At 41.1% G+C, this 18,278-nt stretch overlaps 1 protein-coding gene across 1 annotated transcript in view; it reads left to right on the top strand.

Annotated features, from left to right (window-relative positions):
• fam20ca (FAM20C golgi associated secretory pathway kinase a) overlaps positions 1–17,737 on the top strand; it is a 36,937-nt gene extending 19,200 nt beyond the window's left edge. The window contains exons 4-10 of the mRNA XM_030088692.1: positions 11,161–11,253; positions 13,624–13,739; positions 14,234–14,414; positions 14,519–14,628; positions 14,716–14,797; positions 15,001–15,060; positions 15,876–17,737. Of these exons, the coding sequence (XP_029944552.1) occupies positions 11,161–11,253; positions 13,624–13,739; positions 14,234–14,414; positions 14,519–14,628; positions 14,716–14,797; positions 15,001–15,060; positions 15,876–16,134 (901 nt within the window). The 3' untranslated portion in view covers positions 16,135–17,737. The remainder of the gene's footprint in view (positions 1–11,160; positions 11,254–13,623; positions 13,740–14,233; positions 14,415–14,518; positions 14,629–14,715; positions 14,798–15,000; positions 15,061–15,875) is intronic.
• Positions 17,738–18,278: the final 541 nt, after the last annotated feature.

Here is an 18,278-nt window from a genome sequence, read left to right as displayed (position 1 = left end):
CACACACACACACACACACACACACACACACACACACACACACAACATACTGTACATTGCATAGAAGAGAACAGCCATTATTATTGCAGTATATGACCCTATAATGACAGTCATGCTGCTCCTTCAAAACCTACATTTATTTAATCATTCTTTTCTGTCCTTGTGTTGCTATTTTTTGATCCACAGCAGTGTTTATTAAACAGACATGCAGGGGAGAACTGCAGCCATTCGGTTATGAGTGTGTTTTCCTTTCATGAATTTCTACAAGAGAATTAAAAATGCACCAGAAATAAAACATCACATGTGTTTAATTCTCCTGCAAAAAGGATGCACAGATGTTCGGAACTTTAATCTTTTTATTACTCAGATAAACAAAGTAAAGAAATGATAGAAAATGGGGGGAAAGAGATTTGGCTTGTGCGAGTGCAAATCTAATTTCGCTTTTCTTTTCATTTCAGAATAGATTAAACACAATTCTCACAGCGCAACTCAAGGAGAAAAGCCAAATTATGTCTGAGTACCACTGGAAAATATTTTAGGCCAAGTTTGTCTCTGGTAGATTGTTTTAGAAGATGGCAAATTATTTGAAAATCATCAAGCCTCACAAACTGAATTACAAACCATTTTCATTAAGGCTCTGAAATTACACCCGTTCCTTTATTTAGCATTTATTTTGGTTTTCTGATGCAATAAAAACCCGTTAATTAGTATTCTGTCTGGTATGTTAACTTTTCATTGGTGCTCGTCATACTCTGGAAAAACCACACTGTGATGTTTTCACTACTTTTTTCTTTTTCTTCTTCTTTCTTTTTCAAATTTTCCCTCTTTTCTTTTTTCCTTAACACTTTTGTCACCTTTTTTCTCGTCTTCCTTTTCCTTTGCTTTTATTTCATTTAACTTTTTACCGTTCTTCTTTTTTCTTATTTTCTTTTTTCTCTTTTGACTTTTTAGATCACATTAAGCACTTTCTCAAAGTTTTTGTCATGATTTTCCATCAAAAAATAAAATCCCAATAAAGTTCGAGTCAAAAAAGTTTGAAGAATAATGTTTTATTCTTTGTGTGAAAAAATGTCTGCGTTGCCAAGGAGTAAAAACACTATAATGCAAAATGACACACATCTTTTCCAAAGAAGTATGTGACCATTTTATGTTTCGAAATGAGTGGTTTTTCAAACATTTTTCAAACAGCGTGTTGAGCTGCTGTAATATCACAAAACTGTACCCGGGCTGCTGATGTGATTATTCTGAGTGAGTGAAATGTAATTGAAAAAAAGCAGTTGAGTCATCAAACAATTATTCTATTGATATCAGAGAGCTGCCGTTTGGTAGCACTTCTCATTGAGCGCCACCAGTGAATACACTTATCAAATAACAAGCACAAACACACACACACACACACACACACATTTTTGTATGGAAAACACATTCACCAAAATATGGTTTTATGAACCAACTCGCAGAGTGAAACTGACATTTTCAGCTCTTTCACACTTATTCCAAGTGTGCTTACAACTCCAGGGATCCCGTTAAGATGATTGTGGGGAAGAGATCCCAGAAACACCCAAATATAATTCTGCAGCTTTGCATCAGTTCTTCACAGTGATTTAAGGTTTTTAAACACTGTGTGCGATGGAGCGTCAAGCCCTGGGGAACAAGGCTGAATATGTTATGCCAGTCAATTAGGGCCAGCAAAAGAAAAAAAAAAAAAGAAAGAAAAAAAAAAACCCATGCTATTTCAGAAATAGTGCCAGGAGTAATGTGGAGCAGAGAAAGATCCAGAAATGGAGATCCAAATAACTGCTGCATGGGGTGATTTATTGATCGCTGCGCAATCCTCCCCTCCCTGTCGGTCAGGATTTGTTGATTTTTGAAAGATCTTAAGACACAATGCCAAGTCATTAACCAAATTGACTTCACGGTGTTTCATCCTACCTGCGCGGCGCTTGTTTAAGACCACCTGAAAGTGTGTCGGAGTTAAATTTGATTCTGTATAAGTTTATGTGATTGACGCTTTCAGTAAATATGTGATATCAGTAGCCAGTGTTGCTGTTGGTAGAGGGTTGACATCCTGCTAAGCTGCTCACACACTGAACGGTAGGAGTGCAGATAGAAAAAAAAAAACACTTATTTCCCAAAAAAATGCCAAGTATGAAGCCGAGTCAACACTGAGATAAAAATGCAGGGATTCAAATAGCTGCTGCAGGGATCGATTTATTGATCTATGGAGCTCAAGATTTGCTGAATGTAACTAAAAAAAAAAAAAATCTTATAACCGAGCTGGCGTGAGGACACAATGTGCTTTAAATTCTAAAAGTCGTTTGCCAAATTCACTTCACTGTGATTTGTTCAACCTGCGCTTTCCCCTCAAACATTTCTGAAGCCCCCAGAAACATGAAGCTCAGTTAATTAAAAGCTGTTTAAAATAAGTGAATGTCTGTTTAGTCATGTATTTACTCGATTTCTGGTGCTATTGACATTTGCAGGTGCCGGTTTCCACAGCCATTACACTGCTTTTATGTCGGTGCTGCATATGCACCTCAATGGTCAGAATGAGGAAACGCCCTCCAGCGCAGGATGAGTCATCAGACATTTGACACCATTTTACAGAAAATAATGGAAGTATTTGAGTATTATTTGGCACAAAACAAGAGATGCATGAACATTTAGCCAATTGAATCAACAAGAAAGAGTGGAAATGTGCTTTTTATTTCCAGAGGTCGCGAAGTTGAACGTTTTGATCCACTCTGCATAATCTGCTCTGAGCCAATCCGCAGCGTGAAGTTCAGCCTGGACGACGGCGTCCGACAGAACTTGGACCAGAAAAACAAATTATATAAAGCTACTATCCACTTAAAAATGTGCTATACATGCAGATTTGAGCTTCACATTGCTTCGGCGAAGGAGAAGAGTTTTCATTTTTTCTCGTTCTGTCCGTCCTCCACAGCAGTGGTCCAACACAGCTTGAGTTATTTCTGAATGTAGTTCGGGGTAAACAATCTGCGGGATGTAGAACTTACAAAGCTTCGTCTAAGTGATTCCGATGACTCTCTGCCCTTTATTCTTTTATTTCTCTCTATGAATATTGCGCTGCTGCAAATCTTCAACGCACTCTCGGAGTCACAGCTGGAGATTTTATGAGATCCACCCTCTCACACAGCATGACTTACAGTAAATCTACATTATGACTGATGCCACAGACTCTGAAGTTGACTTTAGATCCGTGTGAAACGCTTTACAGCGCAAAAGTGGCGCTTTAAAGTAACTCTTTCGTCTGACAGTTTATCTTTTTAATTAAAGATGTGTGAATAGTAATTGAGTTTTATATAATTATCATTACATTCACCATCACTGAACGACTTCCTATACATGAAAATGTGTTTCCACAACAACTGCCAGAATCCTTCAGAGTGAAAAACGTGCCTCTCAAGCAAACCGCTTATCTAAAATTAGAAGAGAAATTACCAACAGGCACGGCATTAAAACTCATTATATATTTATGAAGAACCGTGTTGTTAATGTTCTTAATGTGTCTGTATTATGTGCGCACCGGCCCTCCTCGGGGCATTAAAAGGTTTTAAATCATTGACAGTCAAATTCTGTAAAGACCTCTTCTGCTCATTCATTTATACGTGGAAGCCGAGCGCTCATGTTCTCGCCGATCCCCGTCTTTCTGTAGCCGTGCAGTGTTTTGTGTTTCACTTGCACTCCCGCGTCTAGTCTTCCTTGTTAAACCGCAAACACAGAGGGTAGTTGGAGAGCAGCAGGGCTTTGCAGACCTATAAGCCATGGCCTGATCCCTGACACATACAGACAGGGACTTGCAGCCATCTGGCCAGATGAGACAGCTGGATAGGAACTCTCTCTCTCTTTCTCTCTCTCTCTCTGTCATGGCTCGAGCTCATGCACACACACACACACTCGCAGACTCAATTTACATGGGTTCTGAGGGCTTTCTGTCATCTATCTCAAGGGCTGCCAGGGAGTTCTGGTGGTCACAGATAGTGACCTAGCCCACAGCGATGGAGCTTCCCTCAAAGTTGTACATTTAGATTCCGAATTCAAGGGCTGGGTCTCTGCTTGCAGCTTCTATTATTGACAGAAGGTCAGACAACTATGAAAAGGAGAGCAGCAGAGGAAAACTGGCAAAGAAAACATGAGATAAACCAAAGGAGATCATTGAATTTTATGTAATAGGTTGCATAACTTTAAATCAGGGGTTTCAGATACATTTGGGGCCAAATACTGTACAGTCCCAGTTTCTAGACTGGTAAAATACTGCCATCATAACCTTCAAATATAAACCCCTGTGGCTGTTGCATTGTTTGATAGCAGAGCTGTCTTTCATGGCAGTACCATAACTATAACTTTTTTATATATAAGCCAGTGTAACTGAACGTCGATCAAAAATTCAAAAACTAATACACACAATAGTTTTTCTCTATATCCTGCATTTGAAGTCTCCTGCTGGATCTTTTAGATCAGCGGCACGCGGTACAGCCTTTAATTTCCCTGACGCGTGTTCACTGGCACGTGCACACGCAGGGACGGGCAGGTAATAAGAACAGGAGTCACATGACTCGCATATTTGCAGAGTGCAGAGAATTGTAATGCATATTGACATTTACCTTGACAGGAAGCAGCGGTAAAAAAGGTAGGAGGAAGCGGATTACTTGAGAAGTCCATGTCTGTAATGCACTTTAAACACTTTATTGTTTAACTTGCCTTAATGTGTCTTCTGATTTTTTTCTCGATCAATAACGCAGCATGCTCCACTTGTGCACACTGCTGTGATGAAAAATGATCAATGCATACATTATTTGCACATCCAAACTTACATACTGCACCATACTTATCCCCCACTGACTCCCACCTCTCGCACTTCATGCATCTCTAATAACTTAAATGAAAGCTCTGACCGAGGCCATCATCTGTCTGCTTCATGTCGGGTCTCTTCTGGAGCACCCTTGTGATAATATCGCCCATACTTCTTCCCACACATGCAGATGACTTGCCTTTCCCTCCTGGCAGTGTCTCGCCCCGCGTGTTGAAAATAGCTGAGGCTAGAACACAACTTGTGTAACATCGATTTGAAATTCAATCTAGACAGCCACCTTGGGGCCCTGGACCGATTCTTAGATCCCTCTCTGATACCGCTGTTGGAAGAAAATGAAGAGAAATAGGCAGACACTGTGCCAGGAATGCACAGAAAATGTATATATACCCACGCAGCGAGCGGCTGTTTGTGTATACACACACATGCCTACACACACACACCGGCCTCGACAGCATCCCTCTGATACTTCTGCATGTAGTGCTGCTGACAGACAAGCACTCTCTGACACAAATCAGCAGACTGAAGAGGTTTAATCTCCCAATCTTTTATCCGGTCCTCAGTCCCTCCACCTGCCTGTCACCTTGAGAGGTTTTTGTGAGTACTCCACAAGGTGCCATTTACCCATAAGTGTCCTGAATCTACCACGCTAATCACTTGTGTTTTTCAAAAACCCTCATCCGATAATATTTTTTTTTTTTTTTTCCCCCTCTGGACTGTTTCTCCAGTGAATAAACGGCACTACTGTTTACTCATGTGGAGAGGCAGGAAGCATCTCGCCTTGGTGAAATTTGTTTATGAAGTGTGAAGCTGTTGACTTTGTTTTGCATCATGTGAAAAATACCGAGGCTAAAAAAAAAAAAAAGAAAGAAAAGAAGAAAACAGGGGGCAGGGAAACGGAAAATGAAGAAACTCAGAAATTAGGTGCGTGCGTATGTAATGTGAGGAGGAGCACCAGAAACTGAAATTAATCACTTAATAAACTAAACACAAAAATTAAGGAAACGTAAATTCAAGCAATATCTACAGCTCTTCTGCTCATCATATAAATACATGTCCCTTACAAATGAGACACCAAATAAAGGTGGAATAAAAACACCGATATGTATTGGCACGAGGCATCACTACAACAGAGATAAAATCTACCATCTCTGCATTGTCTCATTTTGTGTGCCGTTTCAATACATGCATTATATAATAATGTACTTAAAGTCATTGTAATATCATTTAAATTGTCCCAACAGAGCACAGATCCCTTAATTCTCTCTGAAAACCTTTCTTTAGGTTGCTGAAGCTGTATGGCGGGCCTGTCTTTGAACATGACTGAATGACTTAATTACATTGCGCCGCCTTTTCAGTCATCTACCCCCCACATACTGTACGAGACAAAAGACCGTGACAGAGACAAATAAGCCTCCCAGTGGGGGGATCAAATCTGCTCAGGATTTCCAATAGATAGCAGATCTCCTGTGGACTCGCTGTCTGTCTGCTTCTCTCTGCGTCGGATCAGAATCCAGATTAGTCATTACAGCGCTATAGGTCAGTGGGAGTGTACACTTCAGTTGTAATCAAAATTATTTAACCTCTTGGACCTTCAATACACTCCGGCAATGTGACTTGAATTGAGTGAAATTGTATCAGCTGAAAGGTTAATCCTTTTACTCCCGATCCCGTCGCTGCTGACAGGATATGTGTGCTTCTCATAACCATAAGTCCTGGAGCATTTGCAATATCGAGAAAATAAAAATCCACAAAGCAAAGGAAAAGAGATTTTACACACATAGACTTTACAGCGGGCGCCAGGATTTCTGTGGTGCTACCGTTCAGTGACAGACAACCTTCACGAGTGCGTAATGCATTATGTCCAGGAATAAAATGGTTAAACACTCAGAGGCTGAATTTTAATGTATAATATTGAGCTAACCAATAATGCTGAAGGCTTACAAGCAAAATGATTTAACCTGCCAAAACATCCACTCAATAATTATAGCCTATCACTTGGAATAAATGATTTTGATAATTTCCCCCTCTCCATTGCACCATTTAACACTTCATGTTAGTTGAATATTAAGTGGTTTCTCTGCTGCCTTTCATAGGTCTTTGAACAGTTTGTGCAATAAAGTTTAGCTGACTGCACGTATATATAGGATCTCAGTGATAAACAAGCTCAGACTTTTGTACAAAAGCATCATATCCTAATTTAACATGCTTCATTATCTAAAAAAGATACGGGGAACTATAGAGAGATCAGAATGAACTAGTATATTTGGAAACATAAATTTAAAGAGGTAAGAGGTGTTACATGTTTTACTATTTAAACAGAAACAGTGACAAAACTAAAACTATTGCTAACCTCTTTCAGTATGTGACATTTAAGCAAGCCCTATCATCAGAACCTAAAAACAATCTTAAAAATTGGAAATTTGAAACTGTGCTGCTTTCCAGAATCATGTTGTATTTCAGGGTTCAGCAAATCCTTCAGGTATGTTTTTACCAGCCCACCCTTACTGTAGCAGTTTAAAACTGAACCTCTAACATTAGCAAGAGGGAAGCTAGTGTAGCTCGTGTCAGCAGTGAGAAATATAGAGGAGCAGTTACTTTTACTCAAGAAAATCCATGTTAAAGTTGGTTCTGGCCCATTGGCCTTAGGTTTTGTAACCCTGAAGTCCAGTTTTTCTTCTACTGTTGCAGATGATACATGGCTAACAAAGCAAAAGAAACACTTCTTATTTTGATGGTTCCCTGTGTCAAGAAGACAGGAAGGGACAGAATACACATGGTTCAAGAATCAGTGCAATGCTGTTGGGGCTTCTTGCATCTAATTCCTTGATCTCGACATCTAGAGTGAAGAGTTTCAGTCTTCGCAGTTCTCTATTGTTTTCACCTTTATCGTGTCTTTTAAAGAAATATTGTGTTTAATTGTTTTCAACTGATGGACAACTTTGGCTCTTTTTCATACTCAGAGCAGCTTGAACTTGAAATCATGCTGTGGTTTGTACATTGAGGAAATTACCTTATTAGTGTAATTGAATGATTTCTTTTCAAAGGGCTCCTTTGTTCCTTAATGAAGTTGTTGTTGACGTGGGCTTCCCAGAAGCCTAATAGCAGTCTGCAGCAGGAAGCGGCCTTGCAGATGAGTTTGTTTTTCTAAGAAAAGAAATTGTGTAGACGCGACCAAATTACAAAAGAAACTGAAACTTGAATTATTAGACTTTTTTAATGCGTTCTAGTGTTCCCTTTCAGCATACATAATTGATAATAGTAATATACATACTTTTTTTTTGCATGATAGTGAGGGTGTCATTGTTTCCATCTCTTTAACAATTTCCATGGCAAAATTCAAACTGGATACTTTTTTTTATCTTCATTTTTTTCCTGTATTTATGAGGAAAAAGCTGCTTGTTTTCTCTAATCGGTTCAGTTCTAAAAAGCAGCCTGGAGGATGTTCAGGCATCGATTTTGTCTCAGTGAGTTTGTCTCTACTGCCCTCTCTCTGCCACCGACATGATACTTCTGCCTTTTGGTGTGTGTGTGTGTGTCGCCACTTATATTGACGAAAATCAGTGTATCACAGACACAAAGCGAGGTGTGTTTGTGATGCAGACAAAACCAAAGACGTGTTTTAAGGCCAATGCAGTGTTCTCTCGACTTTGTCTATGTTGTGAGTGAGAGAGAGGGAGAGAGATCAAGAGAGAGACAAGAGCAGTGTGTGTGTATGGATCCATGGCCACAGCTGTTATGCTGCCCACCAAAACACCCTCCTACTCTCTGCCATCTTGCTTTAATATAACCCTCCACTGTGCAGGTCTAAGCTCATGAAAGCACAGTCAAACTGCCAAATCAGCACAAACTGAGTCCTCGCAGGCGAGCAGTGCAGCTGCATCTCACACACACCAGCACACACCACCATTTTTTATCATCAAATATTAACTGATAAAGGGAGGCCGCGAACACACCTGAGAGGAGATTTTTGGGTTTGGGGGGGGGGGGGGCGTTTGCATCACAAATATTTGTGTATTGTGTGTGCATGTGTGTGGTAAGAGGTGTGAGGTTTATGTGATTGTTTTTTTCCCCAAAGTCAAATTTTAAGAAGCTGTGTGTGTGTGTGTGTGTGTGTGTGTGTGTGTGTGTGTGTGTGTGTGTGTGTGTGTGTGTGTGTGTGTGTGTGCGTCATTGACGACAGTCAGGGGAACGACTCCCCTGATATTACCTTCCATTTCACATCTAGCTGACTGTGTCAACCAGATCAGTAAAGCCTATCAGTCATGTTTCTGCCACAGATCCAATCAGGGAAGCCAAACCGGGTCTATGAGAGATGTTTTACGATGTTTTCAGGCTGAAAACTTGGGGCAAATTACATCTTCATCACTTAAAGGTGCTGTAGGCAGGATTCGGCATCTCCGCCATCTTGCTTAGGTTTACCTAAGCAAGATGGCGATTTGACCCATCTAAGATGGTGATTTGAAACCCAGCACAGCCAATCCTGTCCTGTTTTCTCTGACATTACGCTCTTAAGCAAGTTAAGCCCCTCCCACAAGAACGTGCGACGAACGCCACTCGACCAATCACGGTTAGAGCCTCATGGGCTCTTCTGATTGGTCAAAGATACCTGGAGCTGTCGAGATTCCTTTTCAGCTCAGAACAGAGACAGATGGAAACTCTGCGCCTTCACGGTAGTGCAATTATACTATACTCCTAAAGGAATATCAATGGATACTCTAACATTTAATCCAAAGAAAACACAGAAAAATTAGCATTGACTAGCAAAATCCTGCCTACAGCACCTTTAAGACAAAGGATTTGGTTCAGATACAAAACAGACTTTAGATTTCCTAAAAAGCATGTAAAAGACAGCGAGCATTGTGTGTGTCTGTGTGTGTGTGTGTGTGTGTGTGTGTGTGTGTGTGTGTGTGTGTGTGTGTGTGTGTCTGTGTGTGGGTGTGTATGTGTGTGTGTGTGTGTGTTCTCAGCCATGATTAGCTGTGATAAGGCGCCTTTATCGTGCTGCTTTTGAGCTTTTGAATAATAAAAAAAAGTGCGTCACAGGTGCAGTGGCTCAAAAGGTCACCTTTTAAAACCAACCAAGGGCTCTGCTACTGTTTATTCAGCTCCGTCTCTGTCGACACAGTATCTTTTATCCCTCCCCGCCCAGCATCCTGAAAATAAAAACACCATTAGTCCCCTCCTCGCTCTGGGTAGGGTAGAAGGGATCACAGTGGCAGCAGTTGATTTATGGGTAAATGGCTGCTTCCCTGACATGTAGAAGAACGGGGGGACAGGTCATTTTCTGTTGTCGCTGGACCTGCTTCTCAAAGAAATAGAAAAAGAGGAGAAGAGGAGTGGAAAATAATGCACCACTTCACCCTGAAGAAGGGGGTGGCAGTATTCATGATTGTGTGTATGCGTGGGCTGCCTTTTTATGCTTAAATTGTGGGTTTCTAAATCTGTAAGCGTTATGGGAACTTGATTGAAACCAGGAAAGGATTTTAAAATCTGGATGATGTAAATCATTTAGTTTCGAGGTGATGGCATGTTTAAGGTTAGAACAAAATGATAAGTAGTGCTTGAGTGTAGAGAGTCTGCATGGAAGTTGTATAAGTTAGGCAGTGTGTTTGTGTGTGTGTAGAAGTAGTTACAGTACATGTGAAGGTCAGATGTGTCCATATGTGTGTGTGGATGACAGCACAAGAAAAAGAAGCGAGTCAAAGTAGAGAGATTATATCCTGCTGGCAGACAAGTGAGCAGACATTCAGAAGGAAAGACAGACAGGCAGACACAAAGAGGCTTCTAGCATTCTCTGACTCAGATCCATGGTTTGGCTGGCAGAGATTCACATCTCCTGGATGTGTGTGTGTTTGTGTGTGTGCGTTTGTGAGTGCAGATTGTGAATAAGACCCTCTTCCAGCTTCCCTTTAGCTGCCTTGTCCACACAGGCTTTGGTCTCATGCGTCAGCTTCTGTCCTAGAAAGGGATGCAGACGCTGCGATGAGTTTCATGCCGCAGGAAACCAAAATCTGATGAAAGCAGAGGAGATTTGCGGAGACAGGAGCAGAAATGTCTCGAATCGAAGGGCTGCGTGAATAAAATTAAAACTCATCTGATGTGAAGCATCAATTGTTTATAAGATCATTCCTTTCCCTGATGAGTCAGGGCTCAGGAGAGAAGTGAGGAGCTGCAGTGAGATGTTTCGGTGTCCATTTTTAGTAATTCTCAACAGAAATTACACCAGCACTCAATATGATAAAAACAATATATGCACATTTGTTTTTCTCCTGATAAATAACCACAATTCGACCCCGCTGATGTGATGTTTGTTTTCTGTCTTCCAGGCAGACCCGGGAGCAGGAAACACCTCCAGACTTCTTCTATTTCTCTGACTTTGAGAGGCACAATGCTGAGATTGCTGCTTTTCACTTGGACAGGTGAGTTTTACAACCTTCCCCTTCTGCTTTATGATCCACGGTCCGTCCTGAAAATAGTGACAGGGGTCACACACACACACAGATTTCTGCCAACAGCAGCACTGTAGCTCCTTTTTTTATATGGCAGAGGTGTGCCATAATAGATTTGAGATGTGAAATCTGAATGGGATTAAGTATAGGAGGGATTAGATAACACACCGAGAGCAGGGATCATCTCCTCTGCTTGCTGCAGAGTATATTGATTTCAACATGATCCCTTTGACTTTAAAGACTTCAGCTGGCGAGGTACAAAAAAATCTCAAGAGAGGAGCACTAAGAAGAGCCCGGTGTGATCATTTGGGATTCTACAGAAGGACAATAGCGCCATTTTGGGGTCTACTGGGAGCGTGGTAATTATTTCACACATGCTCACAAACAACACGTTTCGCCCTTTGTTAGATGAGATCACAAGCACATGTTTGTGTGGCCTGGGAGATGCACCCAGACATCAGATAACCAGCAGAATAAGGTTTTAGTGTTTCAGGGAGGTGCCCGTGTTTCCCCCTAAAGAGCAGTTTGTTTTTAGGCTGCGTGCAGAATGTGGGCTGCCCATGAATTACAGTCCAGCTTGTGGATGCCCGCCTGAGCTATTGCTGGTTTATTACTTCATATTGAATCAGGAATGTGGAGTAGGAGGTTGTTTTGCTCGGCTAAAACTTTCTTTAATTTGAGATGTGCTTCGAGACAGCTCTGATGAAATGTACCAAAAATATCTTGGAGATTTCGGGAAAGAGGTAACATCACCGCTTTCCAGTAAATTACTTCTAAATCTCTGGGAATTTTTTCATCTTCTGTTCTCCGCCTGTCTGCTGTCACGCCATCTGCTGTGAACTCCTTGTGACTCAGAGGTGCGTAATAGGCAGAGTGCACACAAATAAAAGCCTGAGTGTGCTCTCGCGGTAAATGTGCGCCCGCGCACACACACACACACAACACACAGGTGCTCCTTTGTCACCGGGACCCAACGTGACGGTGCAGTTTGCAGTCCCTGAATGCTGTCCTCTGTAGGATAAAGTTTCGCCGCACTCTGTTCCACTCAGCCAGTCTGTCCTTGTGTCTGCACGCTCCCAGGAGGCTTGGTTTTAGTCTCTGCCGGGTCAGGGTCATTTGGACTGCAAACATACAGCGAGGCAGGCTAAATAGAGGCTGAATGGGTATAGTGTTCTGACATGGGAGCAAAAGAAAATACAGGGAGACCAAGAGGTCCGGACAAAAGAGTGAAGAGAGAGAAAAGGGAAGGAGTAGAGTTTTAGACCAGAGACAATAGAGCTAACCTGTTTACACAGTAGATAACAGGAGTTTATTACACACTGCAACAATGACATGCATCATTTACAATCTTTTTTAGCGTTGAAACATCCATCAGTGAATAAATGTAAAGTATGTAATACTTGTAATTAGTGGAAGCTTCCTGTTTGCAGACATTGTTCCAATAATCTGCTGTTATATTCTCCTTCCTTACACCGATCACCTGCATGTCCTCCATCACTGCATCTGTGAACCTCCTCTCTGGACTTCCTGTTCTCCTCTTAGCTGGCAGTTCTGTCCTCTGCATCCTTTTACCCATATAGCTATCAGGTTTCTTAAATATATGACCAAATCCTCTCAAACTCAGACAATAAATAAGACAACACAAAGCCATAAAAAGGCACTGATGAAAAGTCAGAAGGAAAGAAAGACTCATGAAACAGATAAGAAATGTTGTCTGTGGTAAGCAGTCTAATAGCTGAGGGAATGAAGGACATAAAAGTATTGATAGATTCTTATCAGGAGCTTATTATAACACCTGCCAAACAACTAGGAGGTTACTGGAGTGGAGTGCCCCGGAAGAGCAAACAAGCTGAAAGACGAACAAGTGAACGCACTCCTGCAGCAGAATCACCAAATGGACAAATACCAAACATCCACACAGATGGAAAAAATGTGTTTCCAATATGTTCCTGTAAGGTTTTATAAAGTAGGCTATAACTGAAAATACTATTTATGTAGTCCAACAGTTGATATGGACAATAAGAGATCTGGTATTCAGCTCAAGAACATTGCTAAGTATGGGACAATATATGAAAAGCACGGGAATTGTAGAGTTAACTGTAAGAGATAGTATGTCTTCCGATCTGCTGGTGAAGTAGCAATGATGAACTGATTTTCTCCCTCCAAGTGAGATAAATATTTTGGTAAAAAGGAACAGAGATGGGCATAAACTGAGGAGTCTCATCCACCCGCTGGCCCTAATCTAAGAATACCTGAAGAAACGGTAGTTTTTAAGTTTTTATGTCAAATAAGAAAACAGCCACTGATTATTTTCGCTGAATCGTCTCTGTGCCTCTGTAGGATCCTGGACTTTAGGAGAGTGCCTCCCGTGGCGGGACGGCTGGTCAACATGACAAAGGAGATCAGAGATGTGACACGCGATAAGAAGCTGTGGAGGACCTTCTTCATCTCACCAGGTACGCACTCTGCCAGCCTCCTCTGCATCTTGGCACCGAGTTTCAGCTGCTTGGCTGCCGAACACAATCTGGAAAGAGCAGCGAAGAACCGTATCTCACTGCTGGCTTCCCTCTGCAAACTGGGTTACGTGCAAAGTGGCCTCTCCAGCTGCAGTTGAGGGTTTTCTTAATTACCGGTCTGTTTTCCAAGGCAGTGAAAAAGCCAACTGCTGCATGTGTTGCAATAAACAAGTCCATGGCCAGAGCTGGCCACATGGTGGCACTGTCAGCCAGCAGGCAAGAAAATAAAACACAATTTGAATCATAGTAGGTTTGTTGTATGAAATTACAAAAATAATTGCTGAAACAATTAAAAACTGCACAAAGATTGCAAAAGAAACTGTGACTGCCTGATGTAGATGAAGCTCGATTGCACCATGCATCACTGCCTCACAAGAAAGTTCCTACTATTCCCCTGTGGTAGCATTTCTACAACTTTACTTTTCTTTCATCAGCCAACAATGTCTGCTTCTATGGCGAGTGCTCATACTACTGCTCCACTGAGCATGCTCTGTGTGGGAAACCGGACCAGATTGAAGGATCACTGGCTGCCTTCCTGCCCGACCTGAACCTGGCCAAGCGCAAAACCTGGAGGAACCCCTGGAGACGCTCTTACCACAAGCGCAAGAAAGCAGAGTAAGAAAACTACATCAGGGCATCGCATTTTAACAACAGTGTTAAGAAAAATGTGATTGTGGTGCCTTATTATTGAACAATGTCACATTTTGACATATTTCTAGGTGGGAGGTGGATCCAGATTACTGCGATGAGGTGAAACAGACACCCCCGTATGACCGTGGCACTCGACTGCTAGACGTCATGGATATGACTATCTTTGACTTCTTAATGGGTAAGAGGAAAACAAAAGGAAGCATTTTTTTACTCAGTGTTAGCTGAATCGAGGAGTCTGAAGCATGTCTCCTGTCACCTTGTACAGGTAATATGGATCGTCATCATTATGAAACTTTTGAGAAATTTGGAAACGACACTTTCATCATTCACCTCGACAATGGAAGAGGGTAAATACATTTAACTTGTGTTACCAGCAAACCATGTGATTAAAGTACAATAACTGTGCTTCTGTTCAATATATGACATCAATTGGTAAGAACATTCCTAAAGAATCCAAAGAGGCCTCATCAAGATATAAGCTGAGTTTCTCTAACAAAAAAAACTGACATTTCTGGTTTTTCTTTCCTTGATCTTATCTCCACTCGTGCAGGTTTGGAAAACACTCACATGACGAGCTGTCCATCCTGGTGCCTCTGAGCCAGTGCTGCAGGTCAGACTTTTGTTTTTTTGTGAATATTTCTGTTTGTAAGAAGGGGACGTGTCTTTTGAAGAGATCACCTGAGTCCACAGAGACATATCCTAACAAACCAGTCAGATCAGTGGTTTTTCAGAGAGTGACTTCCCTGAGGGGGCACAAGAGAACTTTTCAAAGAAGAAAAAGTCTCTTTCATTACCTGGTTAATCAATTTAGATTTTCATGGAGTGGCTATGAGAAGTGTTAGCTCGATTTATAGTTTGTTACATTTATTTCATTACTTTCACTTCTGAGGAGAAAGTTTCTTTCCTGGCTACTGCCAATGAAAACACAAATTCACACTTCAAGTATTAGAATATCTTGGAGCCTTTTTGCACTGCAAATGCAAGTAAATCTCACATCCTTGCTGCTGCTGCGTGTGTTACGATGCCAATACTAAGCTGAGCTCGATCCCACTGTCTGGCGTGACAATGCAATGCAGCACTTGTGGGGTGCTTTTCATGTGAGAGGAAATTAATCAAGGCTTTGAATGATTCTATTCAGCGGGAACAACGGTGATGGAGCAGGAAGGCAGAGGAAAGGGCGGCGAAATGTTTCATGAAGTCTTAGAAGACTCCTGACTCTGAAGCCTGCCTGCTTTTCTATTATCACCACCTTGTCTCTTTAACACAATACCACAAGTGACAAACATAAATCAATGTGTTAATTGCTTTGAAATGTGTCTTGTTTCTATTAACAGAAGGGAAAAAAAGATTTTTCAATTAACCCATAATCGGTATTGTAATTAACATACTTTTTTTTTTCTAAATGTTACTTTTCTTTGTTTCCAGAGTGAGGAGGTCCACCTACCTGCGTCTCCAGTTGTTGGCAAAGGAGGAGTACCAGCTGAGTTCAATGATGGAGGAGTCTCTGCTGCGGGACCGCCTGTCCCCGATTCTCATCCGGCCTCATCTTCAGGCCATGGACCGCAGGCTCCGGCTGGTGCTGCAGGTCCTGGCAGGCTGCATAGAGAAAGAAGGTCACGTTAATGTCGTGGAGGAGGATTTAGTCGGGGACACAGCCACCCACAGGGGACCGGGCCACAGGTAGTGAGGGCGAGGCTCGAGGGCGACAGAAACCAACACTGACCAATACAAATGGACCACATCTGTGGCTGTTCGATCAATGGGATAACAATGAAGTTCCCGCCCTTGGTATCAAGCTGAATTCAGTGAATTCCAAGACTTGCCATCATTGCCTCTATGGAACCGACTCTTAAGCGTGTTTATATGGAAGAAACTGTCTGCAAATACAACTAAAGACTGTACTCACACAGAAGTTTTGTATTTTGTTTTCTCAGATGTTGTATAAGGCATAAAGGAAGCACTGCTGTGTTCTGATTTTGTCCTGTTTGTTCTGAATATGGAGGGTATCAGTTTTTTTTTTGTTTTTTTTTTATGTGTTTTATTATATTAGTGCATAACCAAATCAGAATCCACCCTGACTGGGCAGCATAGGGTCAGACGATAAGCTTTATCAGTTATCACAATGTGTGTATCGATATTTTCTCCTTTTGTAAAGTGTCAGGATTCAATGTTTTCGTTGAATGTTTCGAAAGTGAAGTCATTCTTGACACAATGCAGTAACAGCCAGGTGAATATTAACCATTTTCAATGTGTTCTCTCTATTTTTTTTTTTATTAAATCCTTTGTTTTTGTTTTTTTGCTTTTTGTCCTTGCACAGACAGTCCAATCCCAAATGTTTTCACATGCTTTTAAACAGCAAGTGCAAATGATTCACACTGTAGTTAAACAGTACCTTCACTTTGCCTTATTTCAACTTTTTTAAATTCCTTCCCCATGCCCTGAAGGCTGAGCTCACACTACATGTAGTGCATAACAACAACACAAAACTACTACCAAACCAAAAATTCTGAATGGAATGCCTGGAAAAGTGTTTTTATTTTATATGAACCATTCATCAAATCAGGATTTGAGACATTTGTTGTTATTTACTGTGACTCGTTTTCACAGTTATTGTGTAGCAAAATGTTGCAATTTGTGTATCGTTTCCTCTTCTGAGATTTCAACACCAACTGACTATTTATTGCTGCAAAAAGTGAAATGACGTTTTATAACTTTTATTATTATTTTCTTATGTTACTTTATTTGTTGAGAAATGCTTCACTTGGCTTTTTTTCAAGCATTTGGATGCTATATAATTTGGCATTTGTTTGGGTTCTATGTTTATGTTCAGGCAATTAAAAACACACTTAAACTGTTTGATTTTCAAACATTTGGATGTTCAAGTGATGTCAGTGTAATTTTTGGTTTCCTCATAAGAGTTCTGTGTATTGGATATACCAGTACCTGTGCAATGACAGGAATAGATTACTTGAATGTTTTTGGGTTGGCAGTATGGACTGGATTCATAACAGTACGAGTAGTGTAAAGCCTGAGTGGCTGGTCCTGAGTCTGGGAGGTGATATGAGAATGGCATTGGGGGTAAAAATGCCTCATCGAATCACAGGGATAATTATTGGTAATGTTCCTTGACTTTCATATTTTCAATGTAAATAACTATAAATACTTTGAAGACCTATCGAGCTGCACTGCACAGTGATCTGCTTCTGTTTTCTGCTCTCGCATTGTTACTGTGAAGATCTGTTTACTAAATGATTAAAGTGTGCAATAAAAACAAAAGTGAGGACAAATCTCTATGGCTGCCAAAATGTAATATTTTATGCAAAAGTGATGATGAAAGGTGTGCTTTTTTTTGAGTGAGGATCAGAATGAGAAGTTTAGGGTTACACATTGTCATTCTCAGCCAGTTTCAAAATATCACAGAGAAAAGAACAACCTTCATCATGTCGCTGTAACCAACTGAAACGTGCAAGCAGCTTCAAACATAAGACTCAGGAGAGCTGCACTGCATGTGGCCTGGAAACACAGAGAAACAAACAGCTCAGGATGAAAGTTTGAAAAACCTAGTCAAACTATTTTTCTGTCTATTTGTGTAAAATAGACATAGACAGATGAGCTTAGGGACCTTTCTGTGTTGATGCAGCATGTTCTCGCTGTGCATGTGTGGGTTTTGGCAAGGATGAGTGCTTTTATTCATGCCAAAAATCTGCAATTTTTTAAAATTGCACTCAATTACACAATACTTTGAGATTATAACTATATCGGGAAGGTGACAGTGATTTGATCTGGAACTTCAGTCTTCTCTCTTCATCTTTCATTACCACCCTTGTG

The sequence above is a fragment of the Salarias fasciatus genome, chromosome 4 (assembly GCF_902148845.1).
Source record: "Salarias fasciatus chromosome 4, fSalaFa1.1, whole genome shotgun sequence".
NCBI classification, from domain to species: domain Eukaryota; kingdom Metazoa; phylum Chordata; class Actinopteri; order Blenniiformes; family Blenniidae; genus Salarias; species Salarias fasciatus.
This window is presented reverse-complemented; position numbering and strand designations above follow the sequence as displayed.